Genomic DNA, 24,135 nt, shown 5'->3' with positions numbered 1-24,135 from the left:
TTTTAATTATTATTATATATATATATAATAATATAATATAAAATATATTTTTATATATTTGAAAATTAGTGAAAAGGGAGGGGATAAATACTTATCGAGGAATAAAATAGAATGACAAATCATTAAAAAAAAATTAATACTAATTGTATTTATTTAGAATTAACTACATAATGTCAACTCATTTTGGGCCTCATTCCATTGAAATCTTTGATTCACCCTACTATTATTATTATTATTATTATTATTATTATTATTATTATTAATATTATTATTAATATGGACATTTGTCGGAATATCCATAACCTCCGTAATAAAAATAAACCCTCCAATTCTCTTTCCTTACAAAAATACTTGGAAATTTTAAGTCATAACAATTAGAGTTTGATATCATTTCTTTAAGAGACCAATGAGAAGGAGTCTTCCATTCGTTTGTCTCCTTCATGACTTGAAGATTGCGGACATGACTAGCTATATTGTTATATTTAGGAAATGCCCCCATGCCCATCTGAGTAGTCGTGTGGAACCCACGACGTGAAGGTTTTGAGTAGACATCTCCGCCCCATAAAATTTGATTGGCGTTTGCACCTAAATTGCTGAAAAGATCATGTTGCCAATATCCTATCGTTTCATTGTTCACTTTGAGCCACCAGTCACCTGTGACTGCCTGTCACGTTTAAATAAAAGAGGTTGAAATGATGTTTGATTTTTTTAGATTATTTTAATCATCCAAAAACCCCAACAAGATGGCGTAAGAGTCTTAATTAGTAGGTTTGTGAGATGAATTTGTTATTTTGGTTTAATCTTAAATAAGCCTTTGAATATCTTATACATCATATCATATCAAGATCTAGATCTAGACTAATTAAAAGGATTACGACATAATTCTAGATATTTCATTTCAAACCTTATAGACAGAAATTTGTATCTCGGTCAATATTATATTGTCCAATTTGGAATTTATCGGTAGGGGCGCGCCGATGGAAAATGTTTGGCTTGTTTGCACGAAGCCAGGGCATATGAGATTATAACATCCTGTACCGTTATAGCCATTATTCTGCATTGCCGCATAAACTAGGTTATCGTACTAAACAAATTTCAACATTGAATAATGTTACAATAATAATCTTAAAAAAAACACCCATTATGTTGGAAGAGTATAGAGAGAACTCACTGTCCAATATATGAAAAACCTTGTTTTATTGTCTCCATACATGTGGGGATGGACCTAAGGAATTAATTAAATCGATAATAAATCAATTAAACAAGATATGTATATAAATAATGTTTTGACATAAAATGTTCAATTGAGTTTTGTACTTACTATCCAACCGGCTTCAATAGAGTTTGATTTCGGTGTGCCATGATCAGTTGCAAGCATAAGTTGCACTAAACTGAAATCACCTTCCTCAGTTCGAGGGTTCGAAACACTGAATATTGCAGAACCTCCATAGTAGTTTCCTTTTTTATTCGATACCATTGCATGCTAACATTTTTATTTGTTACATTAAATTATTTAAAAAACAATATAATTTAAAATGTAAAAGAATAATCATACCTTATGATTCTGAATTTCAACATTTTTGATGGCTGGAAGTGAATGAAACGAGGAAGTTTGACGTCTACGGGATCTTAGAATGGGGACTGTTTGAAATGGGCATTCTCCATATATATGCCAGTCCTGGACATTCTTGGGGATATAGTTATCCCTTTTCATCTATAAACATTAATTAATTAGCTTAATCAGATTCTAAAGCGCGTCTGATGCCCTCCAAAGGCATTTCGCCCCCTCACAACTAACAATGAACTATAGATCTTGATTAAAATTTGAATTCAGATTACGAACCAAGAATTTAGGGAATAATTTCATGTGGTATAATGTACCTGCTCCAAGTTAAGATCGAGTTGCGAGCTCTTAATCAATGGATTGTCGAAACTTATTTGTTTGTAGATATTAACACAATCGATAATATCTCCGTTTAAAGTCTGCATACATCATAAATGATTTTATTGTATAACATTAATGTTGAAACTGAAAAGAAATAAATAATGAAGATGATGGTGATGACCTTGATGGTTTGAACAGTTCCTTTGGGTTCTGACAAGTACATAAATGTTGGAGTGGCTTCTGTAAATCCATGGTGTAACAAATGGGCTATGGCTATTATCCCAAATGCAGAGATCAATGCAAGAAAATTCATCATTTTTAAAAATACGTTCAAGGTGGATTCATTATTTGAGAGTCATTGGTGGTAGGTTATATAAGACTCATAAGGCTTTCTTATGTTTAAATCTATTAATTGTAAGAACAAAAATAAGAAATTACAGACCTGATATGATCCCAAAGTGTTTAGGCATTAATTATACATTTTCTTTTAAATAAATTAATTGCATCATAATAAAATATAATCTAATCCAATGGAAAGATTTCTTTTTCTTTTGTTAAAAAAAAAATTATAATATACATAATTTTATATAAATTATATAGGGATAAAATCTACTTTTGTTTTCAAAAATAAGATTTACATTCAAGGACCTTTTTTAAAATATAAATAAATTAAGATATACATAATTTTATGAAAAAATTAGCAAAGTCTTTTACATAAATAAAAACTCAAACAAACCTATATATATCATCGAATAATATATTTATTAAAATATAATAATTATATTAATTTACGTACAAGTTTAATATAATTTCTATATATTAAACATAAACAGTCTAATTTAATATATACTATTTAATATAATATCTTTATATTTTAACATGGTATTAAATTCAAGTTATCATTTTAGAGCACATAAAATCATACTCTAATAATTTATTATTACATTTTCTTAATAATTATAATTATAAATATTTTATTTTATTCAATTATCATAGACTTACAATTTTTTCTCATGAGATCTCCTATTGTCAAATTAACATGTTTCTATGTTCCCCTCTCAAAGGGGAGGAGTAATATGGTAAATAAATTATAAAAATAATTTATTTACCATATTACTTATCCCCTTGTGAGAGGGGAACATAGAAACATGTTAATTTGACAACAAGAGATCTGCTTCCCAATTTTTTTCGTTTTTGTTCAACTAAGGGAAAAAACATTATCAAAAATATTGTTATATTGAAAATATCGTACCGTAAAATATTGATTTTTTCAGTATACCGAAAAAATTGTAAGGTATAATACTGATACCAAAATTATTAGTAAGAAAGTAAAGGTACAAGATTTTCAAAATTTCAGTATCGATATATACCGAAATAATGTATATATAATATATATATATATATAATACTTATAATGAATAAATAATTACTAATTAAATTTTAAATAATTATACTTTAATTTCTGTTTTAGAAATTATATTCACGAATGTGTTATGAAATTTGTAGTAAGATTAAACGTTTATCAACGAATCAACCAATTTTAATAAATTTATTTATAATCCTAACATATTTTAATAGATTTTATGTTAATTCAATTATAAAAATAAATTTTTGAAAATAAAATAAAAAATAATTGTACTGTAATATTATTCAATATATATAATTCATACATATATTAAACTAATTTTATTTTACAATAATGTGTCTTTTTCCTTTAAAATAAACCTAATGGAGCCTAATATGTTGTCAAGTTAATCTCAAATATAAAAATTTGAAACACATGAGTTCACAACTCGAAAAAGAATAAGAACAATTTCAAAACCAAAACTCATTGTAACTCCTAAATAATGTAGAAGTATATTCTAGGAACCATTTGAAAAGAGTTGGTTGATTAAAGAATTCAATCAATCGGGATATACAATTACTGTGAATTTGAGATTCAGCCATTTTTAGAAATACTAGAGGGTTGAAAATCACCTATTAAAAATGTGTAAGTTGAGTCCACTCTACGAAACAAGTGAAGGTGATAAAAAAATAAATTATATTTACAAACAAGACGATATGGCAAGAAAGTGTTTTGTTTCACACACTTTTAAACCAGAAAATGTGTGAAATGTATCTTATTTAGGTACAAAGGGTATACAATGATACCCTACCGAAATCAAAGTATACCGAAATTAATGTAAAAAAAACGTATGGATTTTTTTATACCAAAACTTTTAATAAGATATATATAGTATATATAAAAAAAATTAAGGTATACCATATCGACCCATCCCTAATTTCATAATAACATTCAATGTCTAAGAGATTTTTCTATGTTAGTTTATTTAGTTAATACACGATCATTGTTTGATGGATCATAACACTCATTAGTAACTTCGTAGTTCTTTTTTTTTTTTTGTTATTTTACCACAACATTTAATGTCGGTAAGATTTTACATTATTCACTAATCTATTAGTAAACACACTATTATCACGTCTTGTTTTTTTTTATGAATCTCAACACTCACAAGTTTATTCAGTTTGGAAAACATAACATCATCATTTTATAATCTATAATATGGTGATAATATTATTATATTAAGAAAGTTTAATGTAACGTGTTTATATTATAAATAAATATTTATTTTAAATGAAATGAAATGAAAATTTAATCGTTTTGGAAGAATATTTCTTTTTATTTTATTTTTAAAAAAATACAATTTGCATAAACAAATTATGAAGGGATAAAAATTCTTTTGTTTTCCAAATAAGATTACATTCATGGACATTTATAAAAGAAATAAGATTTACATAATTTTATACAAATGGTAAAGTAATGAAAAAAGGTAACACGGTATTCTATGAAAATGAAAACTCAAACAAACATATATGTCAAGAATACTACCAACAATATTTTCATAATAAGAATATAAGTGAAATAAAAAACTACTCTTGTAGTTTTGATGGTTATATTGTCTTAATTTTCATCAAGAATTCAATTATTAAAAGTATTAAAATATTTCTCCAAATGTTAATAATTACAATTTGAACTTATAATATGGTTTGCGTCTCCACCTAACCATTTTTATTTATAACTCTAACATATATTTATTTCTAACACTAGTAAAAAAAAGAGTACACTGAAATCCCCTAAAACCGTTAGTATGACCTTCTGTAACGACATTTATCGCCGTTACCATTCGTTACAAAATCAACTCTAAAATAGAACAATTTGTTTTTATCGATTTTTTTTTTATGTTATTTTCATTTAAAATTGACAACAATTCTTTTTTGTAGATCCTTATGAACTTGAACTCTAAATGTTTTAAGTTATAGTGTCACCAACCAGATTATTAAAATTCAATTCCCAAGTCAATTAATAAATCAAGATCACTTAATAAAACACTTAGAGTCTACAACCAACTGTCGAACTAGGTACTATCCTCTTGTCCCCATAGTCGAGGTAAAGAAACACTCGAGTTCAATGTCATAGAAATTAATGATGACGACCCTTATGGTTTTAACAATTCCTTTGGGTTTTGTCAAGTACATAAATGTCATAGTGGCCTCTATAAATCCATGGTGTAACAAATGGGCTATGCTATTATCCCAAATGCAGAGATCAATGCAAGAAAATTCATCATTTTTAGAAATGCATTCAAGGAGGATTCATTCTTTGAGAGTAATTGGTGTTGGGTTATATAAGACTTTCAGAGCTTCCTTATGTTTAAATCTATTAATTGTAAGAACAAAGAGAAGAAAATACACACCTGATATGATCCCATGGTGTTTAGCTATTAACTGTACATTTCCTTTTAAAAAAATTAATCGCATCATAATAAAATAATTTAATTTTGGAAGGACAGTTTTTTTCTTTTGTCTTAAAAAGATATTTACATAATTTTAAATAAATTATAAAAGAATAAAACTTCCTTTTGTTTTCAAAAATAATATTTACCTTCATAGACATTTTAAAGAAAAATTAAGATATTCATAACTTTTTATAAATTATAAAGGAATAAAAAAAGTAACAAATCTTCTATGAAAACTCAAACTCAAACAAAATATCAAGAACTGTGTATTTCAATATACCATATTTCAATTGAATAATATATTCATAAAAAATTATCAAAATTTTAAAATATAATAATTATATTAATTATATTAATTTTCAATTATAAATTTAATATAATATCTATATATTAAACATAAATGAATATGAAAAATTGATAAAAAAAATTTATTACATTAGTTATTATAATACTTTTAAATTTTAACATTATATTAGTGCAAGTTTTATTTTTGAGCACATAAAATAGTCTAGTTCTCTACCAGCTTTATAAATGGTTAATAATTTATTATTATATATTGTTTTTTAATAATCATTTTTCTTTTTAAATGTTTTAGTGATGAAATTATCATACTCAGCATTCTTTTTTCAGTTGGTGTTTCAACAAGGGGTGAAAAATTATCACAATTTTCGTTATATTGAAAATATCCTACCAAAAATTATCGAAAGTATTGATTTTTCGGTGTACCAAAAAAAAATGTAATTGATACCGATACTGAAATTATTAGTAAAGTCAAGGTAAGAGATTTTCAAAATTTTGTTATATCGATATATATGACATAATATTTTTCAATAAAAATTTATATATATTTATATATATATATAATTGGAAATAAATAATTACTAATTAAATTTTAAATAATTATACTTTAATTTTCATTTTAAAATTATATGCACGCATGCATTATAAAAAAATTTATTAAGATCAAATGGTTATCAACGAATCAATCAATTTTAGTAAATTTATTTTCTTAACCGGACATATTTTAGAAGATTTGATGTTAATTCAATTATAAAAATATAATTTTTGAAAATAAAATAAAAAATAATTATACTTTAATATTATTTAATATATGTAATTCATAGACTATATGAAGCTAATTTTATTTCACTATAAAATGTTTTTCTTCTTCTTTTAGAACAGACCCAATGGAATCTAATGTGTTGTCAAGTTTATCTCAAATATAAAATACAATGAAATTTGAAACATAAAAGTTCACGAACATCAAAACAAAAACTTCTTCCAACTCCTAAACAAGATATAAGGATATTCTAGGAACACTATGAAAAGAAGACAAGAGAGTTGGTTGATGAAAGAATACAACCAATCGGGATATACAAGTACTATAAAGTTGAGATTCTAGTCATTTTTAGAAGTATTAGAGGGTTAAAAATCACCTATTAAAAATGTGTAAGTTGAGTCCTCCCTACAAAAGAAGTGAGTGAGATAAAGTCAAATCATATTAACGAATGAGACGATAGGGCAAAAAGTGTTTTGTTCCACACACTTTTAAACCATAAAATGTGTGAAGTAAAATTAAAAAAGTATATTTTTAGGTATGAAGGGTATTATGTATCTATCGATAGCATACCGAAATTAAGGTATACTGAAATTAATGTAAGATTAACTTATGAATTTTTCTATACTGAATTTTTTAGTAAGGTATAAGCTATTGATAAATATTAAGGTATATTATACCAACCCACCCCTTATTTCATACTAGCATTCAATTTCTATGATATTCTACATTCTCCTTTGATTTATTTAGTCAATATACAATCATTTCGTTGTTTGATGGATCTCAAATACTCATATATAACTTCATAGTTCTTTTTTTATTTTGTTATTTCACCACAACATTTAATTCTGATAAGGTTTTACATTTTATTGATTTGTTAGTAAACAAACTATTATCGCGTTCCATTTTTTTATTAATCTCAACACTCACCAGTTTAAAAACATAACAACATAACATTATCATTTCACAGAGTCTCGTGTTCAACCTTGAATTGTCAAAGTCTGGAGGAATGTTATCCTTTAGAATAATAAAAAAAATTAATATTATCCCAATATTATAATTTTGTGATAATATTATTATATTAGTTTTTTTTATAAATTTGATGTAATTTCTAGTATACCTAAATCATTATTTAAAACAAAATGATCAGTTGCATCATAATAAAATAATCTAATTATTTTGGAAGGACGTTTGTTTTTATTTTGTTTAAAAAAAGTTTTTATTTTGTTTAAAAAAATACAATTTACATAATTTTATATAAATTATAAAGGATAAAAAATTCTTTTTTTTCAAAAATAAGAGTTACGTTTATGGACATAAAAAAAAGATTTACATAATTTTATATAAATTATAAAGAAAAAAATTAATAGAATCTTCAACGAAAATATGAAAACTCACACAAACATATCAAGAACACGACAAACAATTTTTTCGTAATAAGAATATAAGTGAAATATAAGACTTTATCACCTATGGTTCGTGTAGCTTTGAGGTTAGATTGTCTTATTCCTCACCAAGAATTCAATTATTAAAAGTATTTAAAATCTTTCTCCAATATTAATAATTACAATTTCAACTCCTAATAAATTTTTAATCTCCGTCTAATAAACTTTTTTCTCATTTATAACTCTAATATATATTTATTACTAATAATTTCAATTATATATAAAATCAACTCTCAAATAGAACAATTATTATTTTTATCCATTTTGTTTCTATGTTATTTTCATTTAAAACTGACCACTTTTTTTTTTTTTTTGTCCATTCTTATGAAATTGATATCTAAATTTTTTTTTTATGTTTATCTGTTATACTTCAGATATTTTATTGATCATTAAAGTTAAAAAAAAATGAAGTAAAATAATCTATTAATCAATATATAGGGTAAAAAGAACTTTTTTTTAGAAAACAATTAGAAACATTTCATTAAAATTCCGAAAGTGAGAGGGTTAAAAATCAATGCTAGACAAACCTTAGCTATGATTAAGATTGACAATCAAAAGACCCTAAAAAACTTATTAGTAGCATTCATACATTTAAAAAAAACAGATATTACAAACATAATAGACTACATTCAAATCTAACTATCACAGTCTAACATTTTCGCATGCCATCAATTTTCATTGAGAGACTTTCTTTCCCTTCCTCTAACAATAAAATGAGACTGTATTGAATATGATGATGAGTATTGTTGTTTCTCATTTTGAAATCTCTCTTTGTACGAGCTTATTCTGATTTGATAGAAAAAAAAATGTTTTTGAGAATTTTAGTACTTTATCTTTGTTATCTTCAACATGAATTTTTGTGTTCTTGTCTTCATTATCTTCGTCTTCAGCTTCAGACTCCACATTGGTTTTGGAATCTTCTTTATCGGCTTTAGAATTCTCTGTTTCAGCTTTGAAATTTTTGGTATCTTCCTCTTGAGTTTCCTCAACAACAACTTGAGGTTCCTCAACAACAACTTGAGGTTCATCTTCCATTTACACCCTGATCCTTCGCATTATAGCAATTTTATTTTTCTCTTCACCTTTATTTCCTTTTACTTTATTTCTTTCACTACTTTCGTTTTTTCCAGAATTCTTCTTACATTCTTTTACAACAGTTTGATCTTTGACTTAATCCTCTTCTATTTCCTTCTTTTTCTTTTCTGTTTCTTGTCTTTTATGTTTTTTTTGCTTTTTTTAGCTTTATCACATTTATTGTGCAGAAAAATGTTACAAAAAGCACACATCTTTGATTTCCATTCATAAGAGATCTCCATGACATTTGTGATTTTCTTTCCTATCAAGAATTGTTATTTTTATTGGTAGAACACTCATAGGATGCACTTCAATATTAATTCTAGCAAAGGACAAATGCTCTCCTCCTTTAGTTATTGGGTCCATATATAATGGCTTCCAAATTGTACCTGCAAAATGACTAGTTGCTATAGCATTGTATGTGGGATGGAATGTTACAGAGATTGAACCATACCTAGGTCGTTTCCTTTGGTCTGCTATGTAGATTCATCTCTTCTGACCACTTTTTCAGCTTCATACAATTTTATCATATGTAAGTATATGTCATTTCTCTAAGATTTCTTTTAGATTTGAGCCCTTTTTGAATAGCAGGAAGTATATGTCATGTATGTTTGTAGAAACTTTTTCAAGCCTCTTTTCTCCTCACTATTTAATTAGAGCCTCTTTGGTAGTTGAGAATGATACTTTTATTTTTCCAATGAAGTTTCCATCCATCACAAACTTCCAGTCTTCAATACATTTCTCCTCTACTTTAGAAGACAGTTTGAATTCAAAAGGAGAGTTGAGTAACTCTACCTTTGTTTGGATATCCCCCAAGTAGACTTTTCCTTTGTAGACATAGTTTTCAGATTTCTTTTCTACTTTATTCTTCTATATACCTTGTTGACTTTCCATGTTTAATTACTCTTGTTAGTGTAGGTCTTGGTTTTTAGAGCCTTCATAAGCTCCTTCATTGCATCAATTGACCATTTAACTATCTCCTCATATTCTGCTTTTTTCAGTAAATTACAGTCTTTGAGATAATGAATATTGAGTTTGACTGTTATTTGTTGAGATTTCTATTTACTAATTATGATTTCTTCCTTCTTAGAATGCATCAAGAGTTTAGTAATCTGGTTTTAGGACTAAACATCTTGGCTCTTTCATTATAACTAACCTTCCATACTCCCTCTTTGTTGTCTTGTTTTCTTGCATTTTTTCTACAAAAATTTCTATAGGATCTGTTGATTTAACATTGCTTTCCTCCTATTTTTCTTGGATAACTTCATCAACTATTTACCTAAATTTTCGCAATAAACCTAAAATCTCAAGAGTTTTTCTCTCTCTTCCTTGAATCTTGTAGTAGTGTGTAAAAAAGAACCTTGGCTATTGAGCCTTTGTAATAAAAGAGTACACATCTTAGTTTCTATTTTAATTTCAAATATTATTTAATAAATGGATATAAAAAAAACATTAAACTATAAACTCCTTCCCTAACCCTAACCTAAACAAAACTACATTAACCCAAGCTCGCTTAGGGGCCAGAGCTACGAATCGAAGAAATGATCTAGATGACAGGAAGTAGCTACTGTTCGAGTTGTTCGTCCTGACTGTCGGTTACTTTCTTTTCTCTCAATCTTAAGACTTTATCCTTATTTTACGATAAATGTAGGATTGACATTCATTGCATAGACTTGATACTCTCTCAAATTGTGGCATCAAATATTCAATTTATGTACAGCTTTGTTCTTGACAAAGAAGATCTTGACTAGGGCATTAAAAAACTCATTTTCGATTGTAGCAATGTTCAATTTAATATTTTGTTATTTAATTTAATGTTGTAATCACAATTGTATGCATTCAATTGAATCCTTGTTGTGCTATAGTATTTTATTGTTTAATCTGAAATTACGCAGTGTTGTAGATTCCATTGTCTATCTTTACTATTTACCAAGTATGTTTCATCCCTAGTTCTTTCATACACTCGTTTCTTAAGAGTCGTTGTTAGGCCCTTAACTTGCAAGAATCTTATCAGGGAGATGGTCTTATGTTAGGCACTTCACTTACAAGAATCTTTTCAAGGAGATTGTCTTGACTAGACTCGTCATTTTAGACAAGTGAGATAGGTAAGAAATGAGAGACAGGTCTAGATTTCTTTTTCTTTCATCTTTAGGTGTTGTATTGAATATGCTTATTTTCATCATCAAGTGTCCGTTGCTTGCTTGCTTCCTTGGTTGTTGGAACTCTTAATATATATCTCCTCGTGTTGGAATTATTAACTTCTTTATCATGTGCTTCCAGAGCTAACACCTTCATAATTCTTGCATACAAGTACCAACATATTTTTTCCCTAAAAACACAAAAGCCTGTAGTATAAACTCACAAACATTATATTAAGTTACCCAAAAGATCTAACTTATTATTTAATAGCGATAATTTAAAAAGCAATAGTTTAACCGGCTTATATTGTCATTTTCTTCTTTAGAAAGTGTGCCAACAATACCCAAGACATGCTTTGATAATGGACGCTCGGAACCATGACTTCCATAATAAGTTTTAAATTAACACAAAACACTTTCATTTGTTAGCATTCTTGTCTTCAAAATAACAAAATATATATATAAACACGATGTTACAAAAAAATGATCTATAATATACAGAAAACGAAATCACCATAATACAATGTTGATTTGAGTCATGTGCTTAACATATTTCACTTAAAATAGTTTTACCGTCTCTCCCTATGCTGAAACTTATCGCAGATGACTATCACTAAGGGTACAACGAATTTAGTAATGATTTAGTCGTGAAATCACTACGCAACAAACTTGAGAAAGTACCTAAATCGATCACTAGGTTTCAATAGAAATACGACGAGTAAAGAACTCGAAGAACACTCGGTTGAGTGAAGAACTCAAAATATACTCGGTTGAGTGAAGAACTCGAAGAACACTCAAGAAACAAAGAAAATATTTTTCAGAGTTCTAAAGAGATAATTAGATGACTGAAAATAAGAAATATATTAAGAGTTCCAACATGAGGGGATATATATAGTTGGAAATTAAACCATCATAATAAATTCATTTTTATCAATTCAACAGTTGATAATTCATCCAATGGCTGTCATTCCTAGACTCTTGGTATTTACTCTTTATCCATTGTCATTAAATTTTACCAAAAATTCACATTTGAATTTGGTATGAATTTATATTTATTTGGATTAAATTACATTTAATTTATTTGTCCTAATTCTCATTTTTATTTAATTAATGAAATTAGTTTAAAATTCTAACAATCTCTCATATTAATGGAAATTGAAAGATTAAGTCAATGAAATGTTCATTTGGTTGAATCCTACATAGGATAGGTAGGTAAAACCCTTTGAACATTCTCTTAATTGAACGAGTTAAGAGCCATACGTATAATGGTAAGTCTAAACATATACGTCGTAAACATAATATCATTAGACATTACTCTCTAGTGGAATTATCTCAATTGAATACATAAAATCAAAAAAAATAATATTGTGGATTTGTTAACCAACGGGTTAAATAGTTGAATCCTACATAGGATAGGTAGGTGTAATCCTTTGAACATTTCATTAATCAGATAAGCTAAGAGTCATATGTGTTAGGATCGATGACAACAATAGAAGGGGGTTGAATATTGTTGTGCTAATTATCACTTTTAATTCGATTTTAATCCTGTTAGAGATGAAATTTTGTTTCTATTCTTTGACAAATCGTAGCAAGCTCTTGAACGGTTTCAAGTGCGGAAATTACTTGCTAGATTTGTAGCTGCAGATAACGGACTAAGTAAAGTAGTAAGGAAATAACACACGATTTTATGGATGTTCGGAGATAAAACTCTTACGTCACCCTTTTCCGTTTACAGAAGAATTCCACTAGAAGGCTTTGATTTGTATAGTGCCTACACAAACCCAGTCAGAACTCAGGACTTAACAGTTGTCTGTTCTAAACTCCTAGCTATCACTCATTGTTCAACAAACAACATTTTGTTCAACTTACAACACACTAAAAATGACTATCAGGTAGTACAGTAAATTATCTCTCAGCTTAACGTAGTGAATTACAGAATACATTTGAGAAATATGAGCTAGAGAGAGAGTGAATTGATTCAAGATTCGCGCAGAGAGATCTGGTAATCAAGAATTCTGGAAGCGAGAGATTCACAGTTGTACTCTACTACTCTTTTATCTTTGAAGCATAGCAACGGTCAAATATAATTCTTGGATACGTGTCAACTTTTTAATGGTTGTACGCCAAGTGTACAGGATAGTACGTATTGGAATATATTTGTTAGATCGTGGAGTACGGGATAGTACTACGAAATATTCGGTAGAACGTGGTGTACTGGAAGGTACAACGCGGACTAGTGGAATAAAAGCGTATGTGCAAGTTTCACATTTTTGTCGTGTTAAGCTTACTGGGCAGTCTATTGATAGCGGACACTATTGTTGATGTGGCACAGTTGTTTGTTACTCTTCAAACTGTTGCTAGCGTTACTCGGCTATTAGCGCTTCTTCAGACAGCTGTTGAAGCAAGGCGTCTACTCACACTTCTTTAGACTGCTGCTGAAGTAAGGAGTATGCTCGCGCTTCTTCAAACTGTTGCTAAAACAAGGCGTCTGCTCGTGCATCTTCAAACTGTTGCTGAAGTAATGCGTCTGCTCACACTTCTTTAGACTAATGCTGAAATGAGACGTCCGCTCACGCTTTTTGAGTTGTACATGCGCATTAAACATTTGCACAACTTAGTTTTATTCACTTATGAATACATGATCAAAATTATGTCGTATTAATAAACTTATTTTTACTCACCTAAGTTCATTTTAATCAATTATAAAAAATTTCTTAATTCATTATTTCTCATTTAATTAATTTCTATTTTTCTTTATTTAACTTAATCTAACAATTTTCCCCCTTTTGATAATGTTAAAACTAAGTTAAGAGCAAGGAATTAAAAGGTAAATAAAATATTTACATAAATATAAAATATATAAATTAAAGAAAAAATCCTCCCTTCTTTTTCTTCTCCCTCTGAAGCTTCAGCCTTTAGCCGAATATGAGGCTTTCTCATCCTCTCCATCCTCCTCGACCTGGCTTCCTTCCTGTTCTGCCACCCCGACTGTTACCTTCCCTTCCACCATGACTAATGTCGTCTCCTCCACCTCGACTACTACATTTCCCTTTTTAACAGCATCACCAGCTTCTTCTATTTGTTTGTCTGTTGCATTCCTGAGGTGGTTGGTCACCTCAACAAACTGAAAGCCGAGAGTATCCATTTTTGTAGAGAGTTTTAGGGTTTCAAAAATCGCAAAAGAGGATAATAAAACGTCTTAGGCGTGTAGAACACCTTTTATATAATCTAACTGACACGTGTCAAAATTAAAAGACATCATTAAATAAGTATGTGTGTGGTAATTAATTAACTATGTGTGGGTCACATTTAAGGACATGATAGACACGTGTCTTCATGTTATTTTAAAATAAATGAAGGGAAAATATTTATTTTAAAATGTGACCGTTCACTGTCTGAATGGGAATGAAACGACAGCGTTTAGATAAGATTAAGACAGTTGTCCCACTCGTCTTAAGACGAGTCGTCTGAAGTACACTTAGACAGTCGATTGATTGTGTTGTCCACGTGTCTTGAATTTAAGCTTAATGAGAAGTTTGTTCTGAAGGCGTCTGCTGACTCATAGCAACAACTGTGTCAGCAGCCGTCTGTCTAATCGCTTAGTGTCTAACTATGCTAAAATTATAAGCTGCTTAGGCACAGCTCGTCTGATGTACAATGTCATCAGAGAACTGTTCTTTCAGCACGATTTGAGACATCTGTCTTAACACGTCTGGCTTACCATCTTATTAACAAAATCCCCCTAACTTTATGCGTACTAAATTAAATTAATTTAAATCTAAAAGACTCAAATATTTCTAAAGTAAAGAAAACTTAGTCTCGGGGAGTAGTTTCGTGAAGATGTCGGTCACTTATTGTTCCGTTAGCACATATTCCAGCCGAATATTCTTCTACACCACGTGATCCCGAATGAAATGATTTTGGATGTCGATATGCTTCGTCGAGAATGCAACACTGGATTGTAGGTGATCACGATAGCACTAGTGTTGTCACAAAAGATTGGATACTCATCTACATGGATGCCAAAGTCTCTCAACTACTGTTGAATCCACAACAATTGAGCATAGGAGCTGCATACGGCAAGATATTTTGTTTCTTCTATATACGTGGCGATAGACGTCTTCTTCTTGCTAAACCAAGGGATTAGACAGTCACCAAGGAACTGACACGTTCCACTGGTGATCTTCTGATCAATCTTGCAATCTGCATAGTCTGCATTAGAGTAACTAATTAAGTTGAAACTGAAATCCTTCAGATACCACAGTCCAACAGATTGAGTTCCCTTTAGATATTTCAAAATACGTTCAGCAGCTATGTATTGAGATTGTTTAGGGTTAATTTGAAATCTTCCACACACGCCGACAACAAACAGAATGTTTGGTCGGCTGGCTGTTAGATATAACAGAGATCCAATGATTCCTCGATAGGTTATATTGTCGACATCCTGATCACCTTCATCCTTATCCAGCTTGCTTAACGAGCATGATGGGTGAGCTGACGTTCTTCCTTGGTTTTCAAGTTCGGAAACTTGAAGTTGGCATCTTCATCAATCAAGCGAAGTATACACTTGTTAGGATCGATGACAATAATAGAAGGGGGGTTGAATATTGTTGTACTAATTATCACTTTTAATTCGATTTTAATCATGTTAGAGATAAAAATATGTTTCTATTCTTTGAAAAATCGTTGAAATCTCTTGAACGGTTTCAAGTATAGAAATTATTTTCTAGATTTGTTCATGGGTGTAGAGGTAGTTGAATAGTTCTTCATGCCGAATTTCTTCAGCAATTCCCTGGTATACTTCACTTGATTAATGAAGATGTCAACTTCAAGTTGACGAACTTAAAGAACAAAGAAGAATGTTAGTTCCCTCATCATACTCATCTCAAACTTATCTTGCATCAGCTTAGAAACTTTTCACATAATTTGGGGTTAGTTGACCCAAATATGATATCATTCACATAGATTTGAACAAGTAATATATGTGAATCTTTAACAAATCTGAAAAGTGTTTTATCTACTATGTCTATAATAAAATCATTCTCAAATAAGAATTTAGTCAAACTGTCATACCAAGCTCTAGGAGCTTGCTTAAGACCATATAAGGCTTTATCTAATTTGAAGACATGATTAGATAAAGAATGATTTTGAAATGGAGGAGGTTGTCAAAATAAACATCCTCAATCAATAGACTGTTAAGAAAAGTGCTTTTAACATCCATTTGATATACTTTAAAGTTTTTAAAAGTTGCATAAACTAGTAAGATTCTAATAGTTTTAAGTCTAGCCATAGGGGCGAATGACTCCTCAAAGTCAATTTCTTCCTCCTGTCTATATCTTTGAGCTACCAATCTGGCTTTATTTCTCACAACTAATCCATCTTCACTTAGCTTGTTTCTAAAACCCATCTAGTTCTAATAACAGATTGATCATCCGGTCTTGAAGTTAGATGTCACACTTTGTTTCTTTCAAATTGATTTAACTCTTCATGCATAGCATTGATCCAATCTGGATCAAGCAATGCTTCATTTATTTTCTTAGGCTCAATTTGAGAGATAAAAACAGAGTTTGCAAATTCATCCATTAATTGGTTTCTAGTTCTAAGAGGTGCGTTAGGATTATCTATTATTAGATCAGGTGTGTGGTTTATGTTCCATCTGAAGTTTGGTCCTAGAAGATTAGTCGTTTGGTCAGCTATATCAGCAACATCCAGACAGTCAACAACTTGTTAACTCTCAGTTTGGCTTTCTGGTTGAACTTCAACTAGATCAGTTGGATGATCAACTAGATCAGTTGGTTGATAGACATGTTGTTTCTGATGACCTGAATTTCATCGTCACTATCAGATATAAGATTATCAACTTCTAATCTTTTAGCCACTTTGATGATTTCTTTCGAATTACTTTTCAACAGATTCATCAAAAATAATATGGGTAGATTTTTCAACGGTTAGAGTTTGTTTATTAAAAACTCTATAAGCTTTGCTAACTGAAGAATAGCCTAACATTATGCCAGCATCTACTTTAGCATCGAAAGTAGTCAAATTATTTTTGTCATTGTTATGAATAAAACACTTACATCATAATATCCTAAAATATAAAATTTTAGCAACTTTGTCATAAAAGATTTCGTAAAGTGTTTTATTGAAACGTTTATTAATCATTGATATGTTTTTAGTATAGTATGTTGTGTTAATAGATTCTGCCCAAAGTTTTTTTTAAGAAACACCGGAATCAGCTAACATTGACCTAGCTGCTTCCTTCAGTATTTTGTTCCTCCTTTCAGCAACGTCATTTTGTTGTGGAGTTATAGCACTAGACAACTCTTGTCTAATACTAGATTCCTCAATGAAAGAAGATAGACTCGTGTTTGTAAATCCAGTTCCTCTGTCACTTCTAATCTTTATGATACTTAAAAAAAATTCTTTTGTAGTCTTCTAAGGATTTTAATCAAATTTTCAGCAGTTTAATCCTTAGATACCTAAAATATTATCCAAGTAAATCTAGAATAATCATCAATTATGACAAGGGTATATCTCATTCCCCATAAACTGGTTACTAGAATTGGACCAAACAGATTCATGTGTAATAATTCCAGACACTCCTCGGATTAAATATTCCCTTTATTTTTAAAAGTTGATCTGTCATGTTTTCCCATCTAACAAACAGGACAGACCTTATCTTTAGAAAACTTCAGTTTAGGTATTCCAATTACTAAATCTTTTGAACAGATGTTGTTAGTGGTTTTAAAATTAAAATGATTTAGTCTTTTATGCCATAGCCAGTTTTGATCATTTTTAACTATCATGCATACAGGATTAGACGCCTTATTCTTCTAGTTCATCTTATATGAGTTTCCTACCCTACTTCCTATCAACAGGGTCTTCACTTGTTGATCCTTAACAAGACAGGCATGTTTTTGAAGATCTATTGTATATCCGTTATCACACATCTGACTAATATTAATCAAGTTATAATATATATTTTCTACCAGCAACACGTTATTAATATTAAGGCTACCATGGATAATCTTACATTTACCCATGGTTTTACTAAATGTGATCTTAGGTCATGTAAATTTCGTTATTTTAGTTAGTAGTCGGTCATTGCCTGTCATGTGTCTAGAGTAGTCGTTGTTCAGATACTAAACAGATTCTTCCAGGCAGTTGTCCTAATTTACCTACAAATAAACATATTTACATCTTTGGTACCTATATTCATTTGGGTCCATGGTTGATCAGTCCCTTGGGGATCCATATTTGAGTTATCTTTATGGATCTCCCATTTTGAGTTGTTAATATTGCGTATGATTTAGACTCGACAGACGTCTTCCTGCCAGCTGATGATCCCTTAACTTTAGAAGATGGTTTTTGATAATAAAAAAAAACTTCTTGACTTTTTGTCAAGTTTTTGTTTGCCAGACCAGCTGGCTGCCCTTTTCTTGAGCTTAAACCAGCTTGAAGTTGGCTTAATATATTTAATCTCATCTTTTAAATTTAAGTCATCACAACTGTTATTATTTATAGTGTCAGTTAAATTTCTCTTGATAAAACTTATGGGTTTAAGTTCGCCTTTTTATTGGGTTCAACATTTTGTTGGACTCATTTGGGTTGCCATTAACAAATCCTAAACTGGATTTGTATCTGACAGGTCTTTGCTGCGTAATTAGTAGCTTGACGGCATCTCCAGACTTTTCTCTAGGAACTAACCACGTAATTTAACCTTTGGTTTTTAGTAGAAAAATTTGGATAGTTTCTTTGAGCTTCTCATTCTCAGCTGAGAGCTCATTTATTTTATTTTTCAAGACTTCTGGTTCATTGTTTTGGGATGAAGAGCTCGTACTGGCAGATTTGTTTTTCAAATTTATTTTATTAAAAGAGTTTGACAGTTTCTTGTACTCAATGACCATGTCATTGAGTGTAGTAGTTAGTTCATCTCTCGTGAATTTGTCAGAAGAGAAGTCAAATACCTCAGTGTTATTAGCCATGAAGAATTTGATGTTTTCGTCTTCACTCTCGCTTGATGAGTTATCATCTGAATCGTTGTCAGCCCACTTGATTTTACTTTCTTCAGACAGTAGAGCTTTCTACTCCTTCTTGTTTATTTTGTCAAGGGGCTTCTTGTCGTCCCTCTTTGGCTTTCTGCAATCTGCCTTGAAGTGACATGGTTTTTCAGAGTTAAAGAATTTTAAGTTAGTTTTGGATTCATTCTTATAATTATTATCATTAGACTTAGAGTTGGAATGAGTCTTCTTCATGAATTTGTCAAACTTCTTGACGAATAATGACATTGCATTGCTATTGATCTGCTCAGCAGACTTCGCAGCTGTCGGGGCAGGTGACTCTTTAACAGTCACCAACGCTTTTGTTGAGACGGATGTGGATGGCTCCTCTGCATTCCTTGATTTTATTTCAAACTCATAGGCTTTCAGATCGGCGAATAGGTCATGCAGCTCAAGCTTGTTGAGATCTTTGGATTCCCTCATCATCATCGTCTTGATTTCCCATTCTCTGGGCAGAGATCTCGTGACTTTAATGGAAACCTCTCTGTTGCTATATGTCTTTCCCAGAGTGGATAGTTCAATGACAATGTTGTTGAATCGTTCATCGAATTCAGTCATTGTCTCTCTAGGACGCATCTTGATGCTGTCAAACTTTTGTGTGGTAACCATTAGTTTGTTTTCTTTGGTTTGGTCATTTCCCTCACACAGCTGAGTCATCTTCTCCCAAATTTCTTTGGCAGTAGAGCATGACTTGATCTTGCTGAATATATTCTTGTTTAGCATCTTGTAGAGAATATTTTTGGTCACATTGTCGAGGTTGGTTTTCCTCTTATCTTCAGCAGACCACTCAAATCTTGGTTTCTCCTTCATTTCAGGAGCACCATCAGTTGAAGTTATGGTTGTGCTGACCTTCATAATCTTCATTAGACCATTAGTGATGACATACTACATATCATCATCTTGAGCAGCCAAATGAGCTTGCATCATAATCTTCCAATCATCATATCTTCCTTTGAGAACATTGAGATTTTGTTTAGGAGAGACATTACTTAGGAAAACCTTGCTCTGATCACTTGTTAGGATCGATGACAATAATAAAAGGGAGTTAAATATTATTGTATTAATTATCATTTTCAATTCGATTTTAATCCTGTTAGAGATGAAAATTTGTTTTTATTCTTTGAAAAATCGTAGCAAGCTCTTGAACGGTTTCAAGTGAAGAAATTACTTGCTATATTTGTAGCTACATATAATGGATTGAGTAAAACAGTAAGTTAATAACACACGATTTAATGGATGTTCGGAGATAAAACTCTTACGTCACCCCTTCTTCTATTTCTAGAAGAATTCCACTAGAAGGCTTTGATTTATATAGCGCCTACACAAACCCAGCCAGAACTCAAGACTTAACAACGGTCTGTTCTGAACTTCTAGCTATCACTCACTGTTTAATAGACAACGTTCTGTTCAATTTACAACACATTGAAAATGACTATCAAGTAGTACAGTAAATTATCTCTCAGCTTAACGTAGTGAATTAAAAAATAAACTTGAGAAATATGAGCTGGAGAGAGAGTGAATTGATTCAAGATTCGCGCAAAGAGATCTGGTAATCAAGATTTCTGGAAACGAGAGATTCACCGTTGTACTATGCTGCTCTTTTATCTTTGAAGCGTAGCAATGGTCGAATCTGATTCTTGGATATGTGTCAGTTTTTTAATGGTTGTAAGCCAAGTGTACGAGATAGTACGCATTGAAATATATTCGTTGGATCGTGGCGTACGAGATAGTACTACAAAATATTCGGTAGAACGTGGTGTATTGGAAGGTACAGCGCGGGCTAGTGGAATAATAGTGTATGTGGCAGTTGTACATTTTTATCATGTTAAGCTGACTGGGCAGTCTGCTGATAGCGGACACTACTGTTGACGCAGTACAGTTGTTCATTACTTTAGACTACTTCTAGCATTACTCGGTTGTTAGCGCTTCTTTAGACTAATGCTGAAGCAAGGCGTCTGATCGCACTTCTTCAGACTGCTGCTAAAGCAAGGCGTCTGCTCGCACTTCTTCAAACTGCTGTTGAAGCAAGGCGTCTTCTCGCACTTCTTCAGACTGTTGCTGAAGCAATGTGTCTTCTCGCGTTTCTTCAGACTACTGCTAAAGCAAGGAGTCTGCTCACACTTCTTTAGACTGCTTCTGAAATGAGACGTTCGCTCGCGCTTCCTCAGCTTTGCTGTTGAAGTGATGCGCTTATTGATTTGTATATGCGCATTAAACATTTGCAGAACTTAGTTTTATTCACTTATTAATGCATCATCAAAACTATTTTGTATTGATTAAATTTATTTTTATTCACCTAAGTTCATTTTAATCAATTATAGCAATTTTCTTAATTCAACTTAATTAATTATTTCTCTTTTAATTAGTTTCATTTTTTCTTTATTTAACTTAATCTAACAATATGTATAATGGTAAGTCTAGACATATACGTCGTTGACATAATATCATTAGACAATTACTCTCTACTAGAATTATCTCAATTAATTATGTAAAATCAAAAGATAATATTGTGGATTTACTAACCAAAGTGTTAAATAGAGAGTTGATGTTAAAGTCCTCTCAAGGATTGAGACTTAAGCCTACAATAAGTTAGTATGAAGGGAAATCCAACCTATGATAACTAGAGATACCAAGAACTTGTTCAATGGGACAATCCTATTGAACTAAACTTGGTGGATTTATATGGGTGGAAAATCCTACGATAAAATCGTATTTCGGGAAAGAATAATCACACGAGATTTTAATGATTTTTTGTGAACAGAGAGATCACCTATTTGAGAGAGAAGTGGAGTCGCCTCGAAAAAATTGTACAGCTCAATTATAAACCCACTCACTGAACTAGGTGAGTGTTTATGGTCAAAACGAACACAATCATGAGAACTGACATGTATCAAGAAAAATTTTATGTAAGAGCGTGTAATCGTTCACACAAAAGACAAAATCGTTCAAGGACATCGAGTTTACTAATCGGTTTACTTTCATAAAGGAATGTTCATAGGGTCACACTTACATATCCTATATAGGATTCAACTATTGAACATTTTACCAAGTTAATATTTCAATTTCCATTAATGTGGGGGATTGTTAAAATTAAACTAATCTCGTTAATTAAATGGAAATGATATTTGGATAAATGAAATTCACACTAAATTTAAATATGAATTAATGGTAAATTTTAATCAAAATGAAATTCATACCAAATTTAAATGTGAATTAATGGTGAAATTTAATCCAAATAAAATTCACATCAAATTCAAATATGAATTAAGGTGAAATTTAATTCAAATGAAATTCACCAAATTCAATGTGAATTAAGATAAAATTCAATCCAAATGAAAATAAATTTGTTAATTGTTACAATTTATATTAATGTCTTGGATGAGGCAATTAACAAATGTTGTTAATTTCTATTGTAATTAACTACAAAATACTTATTGATAAATGTAACTTGAAAGAATAATGAAAAGGCAAAATATTTATAAAGTGGTAATTATGTCACGAAGACTAAATTACTCTAAGATTATCCGATTAACTCTAAACTTAATTAACATTGGTATATAAGTCACCTACACAACCGTTATAATACAAAATCTATCTGCCTACAGAAATAGGACTCACATTCACATCTAAATTATTAAAAAGTTGGCGTGATCAATACCATATTAACTCCCTTATCCAATTGGAGCAATCAATTTCTTGTTCGATTGTCCTGGTACATCCATCATTTTCGTATTAAAATTATGATTCTTCCAAGATGATTTATTAGGTTAGAAAGTAAAATCACTAAGCATTTAATCATGAAACACTTTGTAACTTAGAAATATAAATTTATATCTCCTTCAATTTTTTGTTATAAGTGGAAATTTGTCTTAGGGCCGAGCCAAAGACAAACGTTCAACTTGTTTGAACGAAGCCACTACATTTGAGATTGTAGCATCCAGTTTGTTTGTAATTATATCTATGCAATCCGCCACCATTAACTAGGTTCCTTAATTGAAAATCCATTTCAAAAGTTAATTTTGATTTAACAATTTAATATTTTTAATTGAAAGTAAAATCATAAACCAGAATCAGCATGGTTTATATATGATCTAACATTTATTCCATCAAATTAGGAAAATAAAAAAGACTAGGTACTAATAACATTAATTTTTAAAGAATAAAACTCTTTTTTTTTTATCTATTTAATCATTGAAGATGACAACCAAATATTGAAATTCTATTAAAAATATTTATTTCAAATTATAACATGATTTTTAATAAATTATCTGGAAAATCACTCAAAATTTGTGATTTATCAGACAAAGAAAGAAAGAATCAAATGCAGTAGTTAACCACAACATTCAATAATAGTCTTATAGATACACACATTATGTTGGAAGTCTCAAGATAAATTTGCAGTCCAATAGATGAAAATTCTTGTTTGGTTCTCCATACAAGTGGGGATAGCCTATTTCAATAAAAAAAAAAAGTGTTAATAGTTATTTTGTCGTAAAATAATATTGTTAATCAATCGAGTTAGTGTTAATAGTTATTTTGTCGTAAAATAATATTGTTAATCAATCGAGTTTTGTACTCACGTTCCAACCGGCCTCAATTTTGTTTTTCACAGTTATTTATGGAATAAACTGAAATCATTATATGCTCCTTTTTAGTTAATACCACCTCATTCTAACAAA

At 30.1% G+C, this 24,135-nt stretch overlaps 1 protein-coding gene across 1 annotated transcript; it reads right to left on the bottom strand.

Annotated features, from left to right (window-relative positions):
- Window positions 1–271: 271 nt before the first annotated feature.
- Window positions 272–2,201, bottom strand: LOC124928126. Its single transcript, XM_047468659.1, has 7 exons — window positions 2,067–2,201; window positions 1,882–1,983; window positions 1,556–1,714; window positions 1,322–1,483; window positions 1,172–1,225; window positions 905–1,084; window positions 272–664 (listed from the first exon to the last, which is right to left on the bottom strand). Exons 1-7 carry the CDS (start codon window positions 2,199–2,201, stop codon window positions 272–274), a joined length of 1,185 nt encoding a protein of 394 aa, XP_047324615.1.
- Between the last annotated feature and the right edge of the window lie 21,934 nt (window positions 2,202–24,135).

Source organism: Impatiens glandulifera, chromosome 1, assembly GCF_907164915.1.
Source record: "Impatiens glandulifera chromosome 1, dImpGla2.1, whole genome shotgun sequence".
Classification (NCBI taxonomy): Eukaryota; Viridiplantae; Streptophyta; class Magnoliopsida; order Ericales; family Balsaminaceae; genus Impatiens; species Impatiens glandulifera.
The sequence above is the reverse complement of the archived record's forward strand: the minus strand, read 5'-3'. Positions and strand labels throughout refer to the sequence as shown.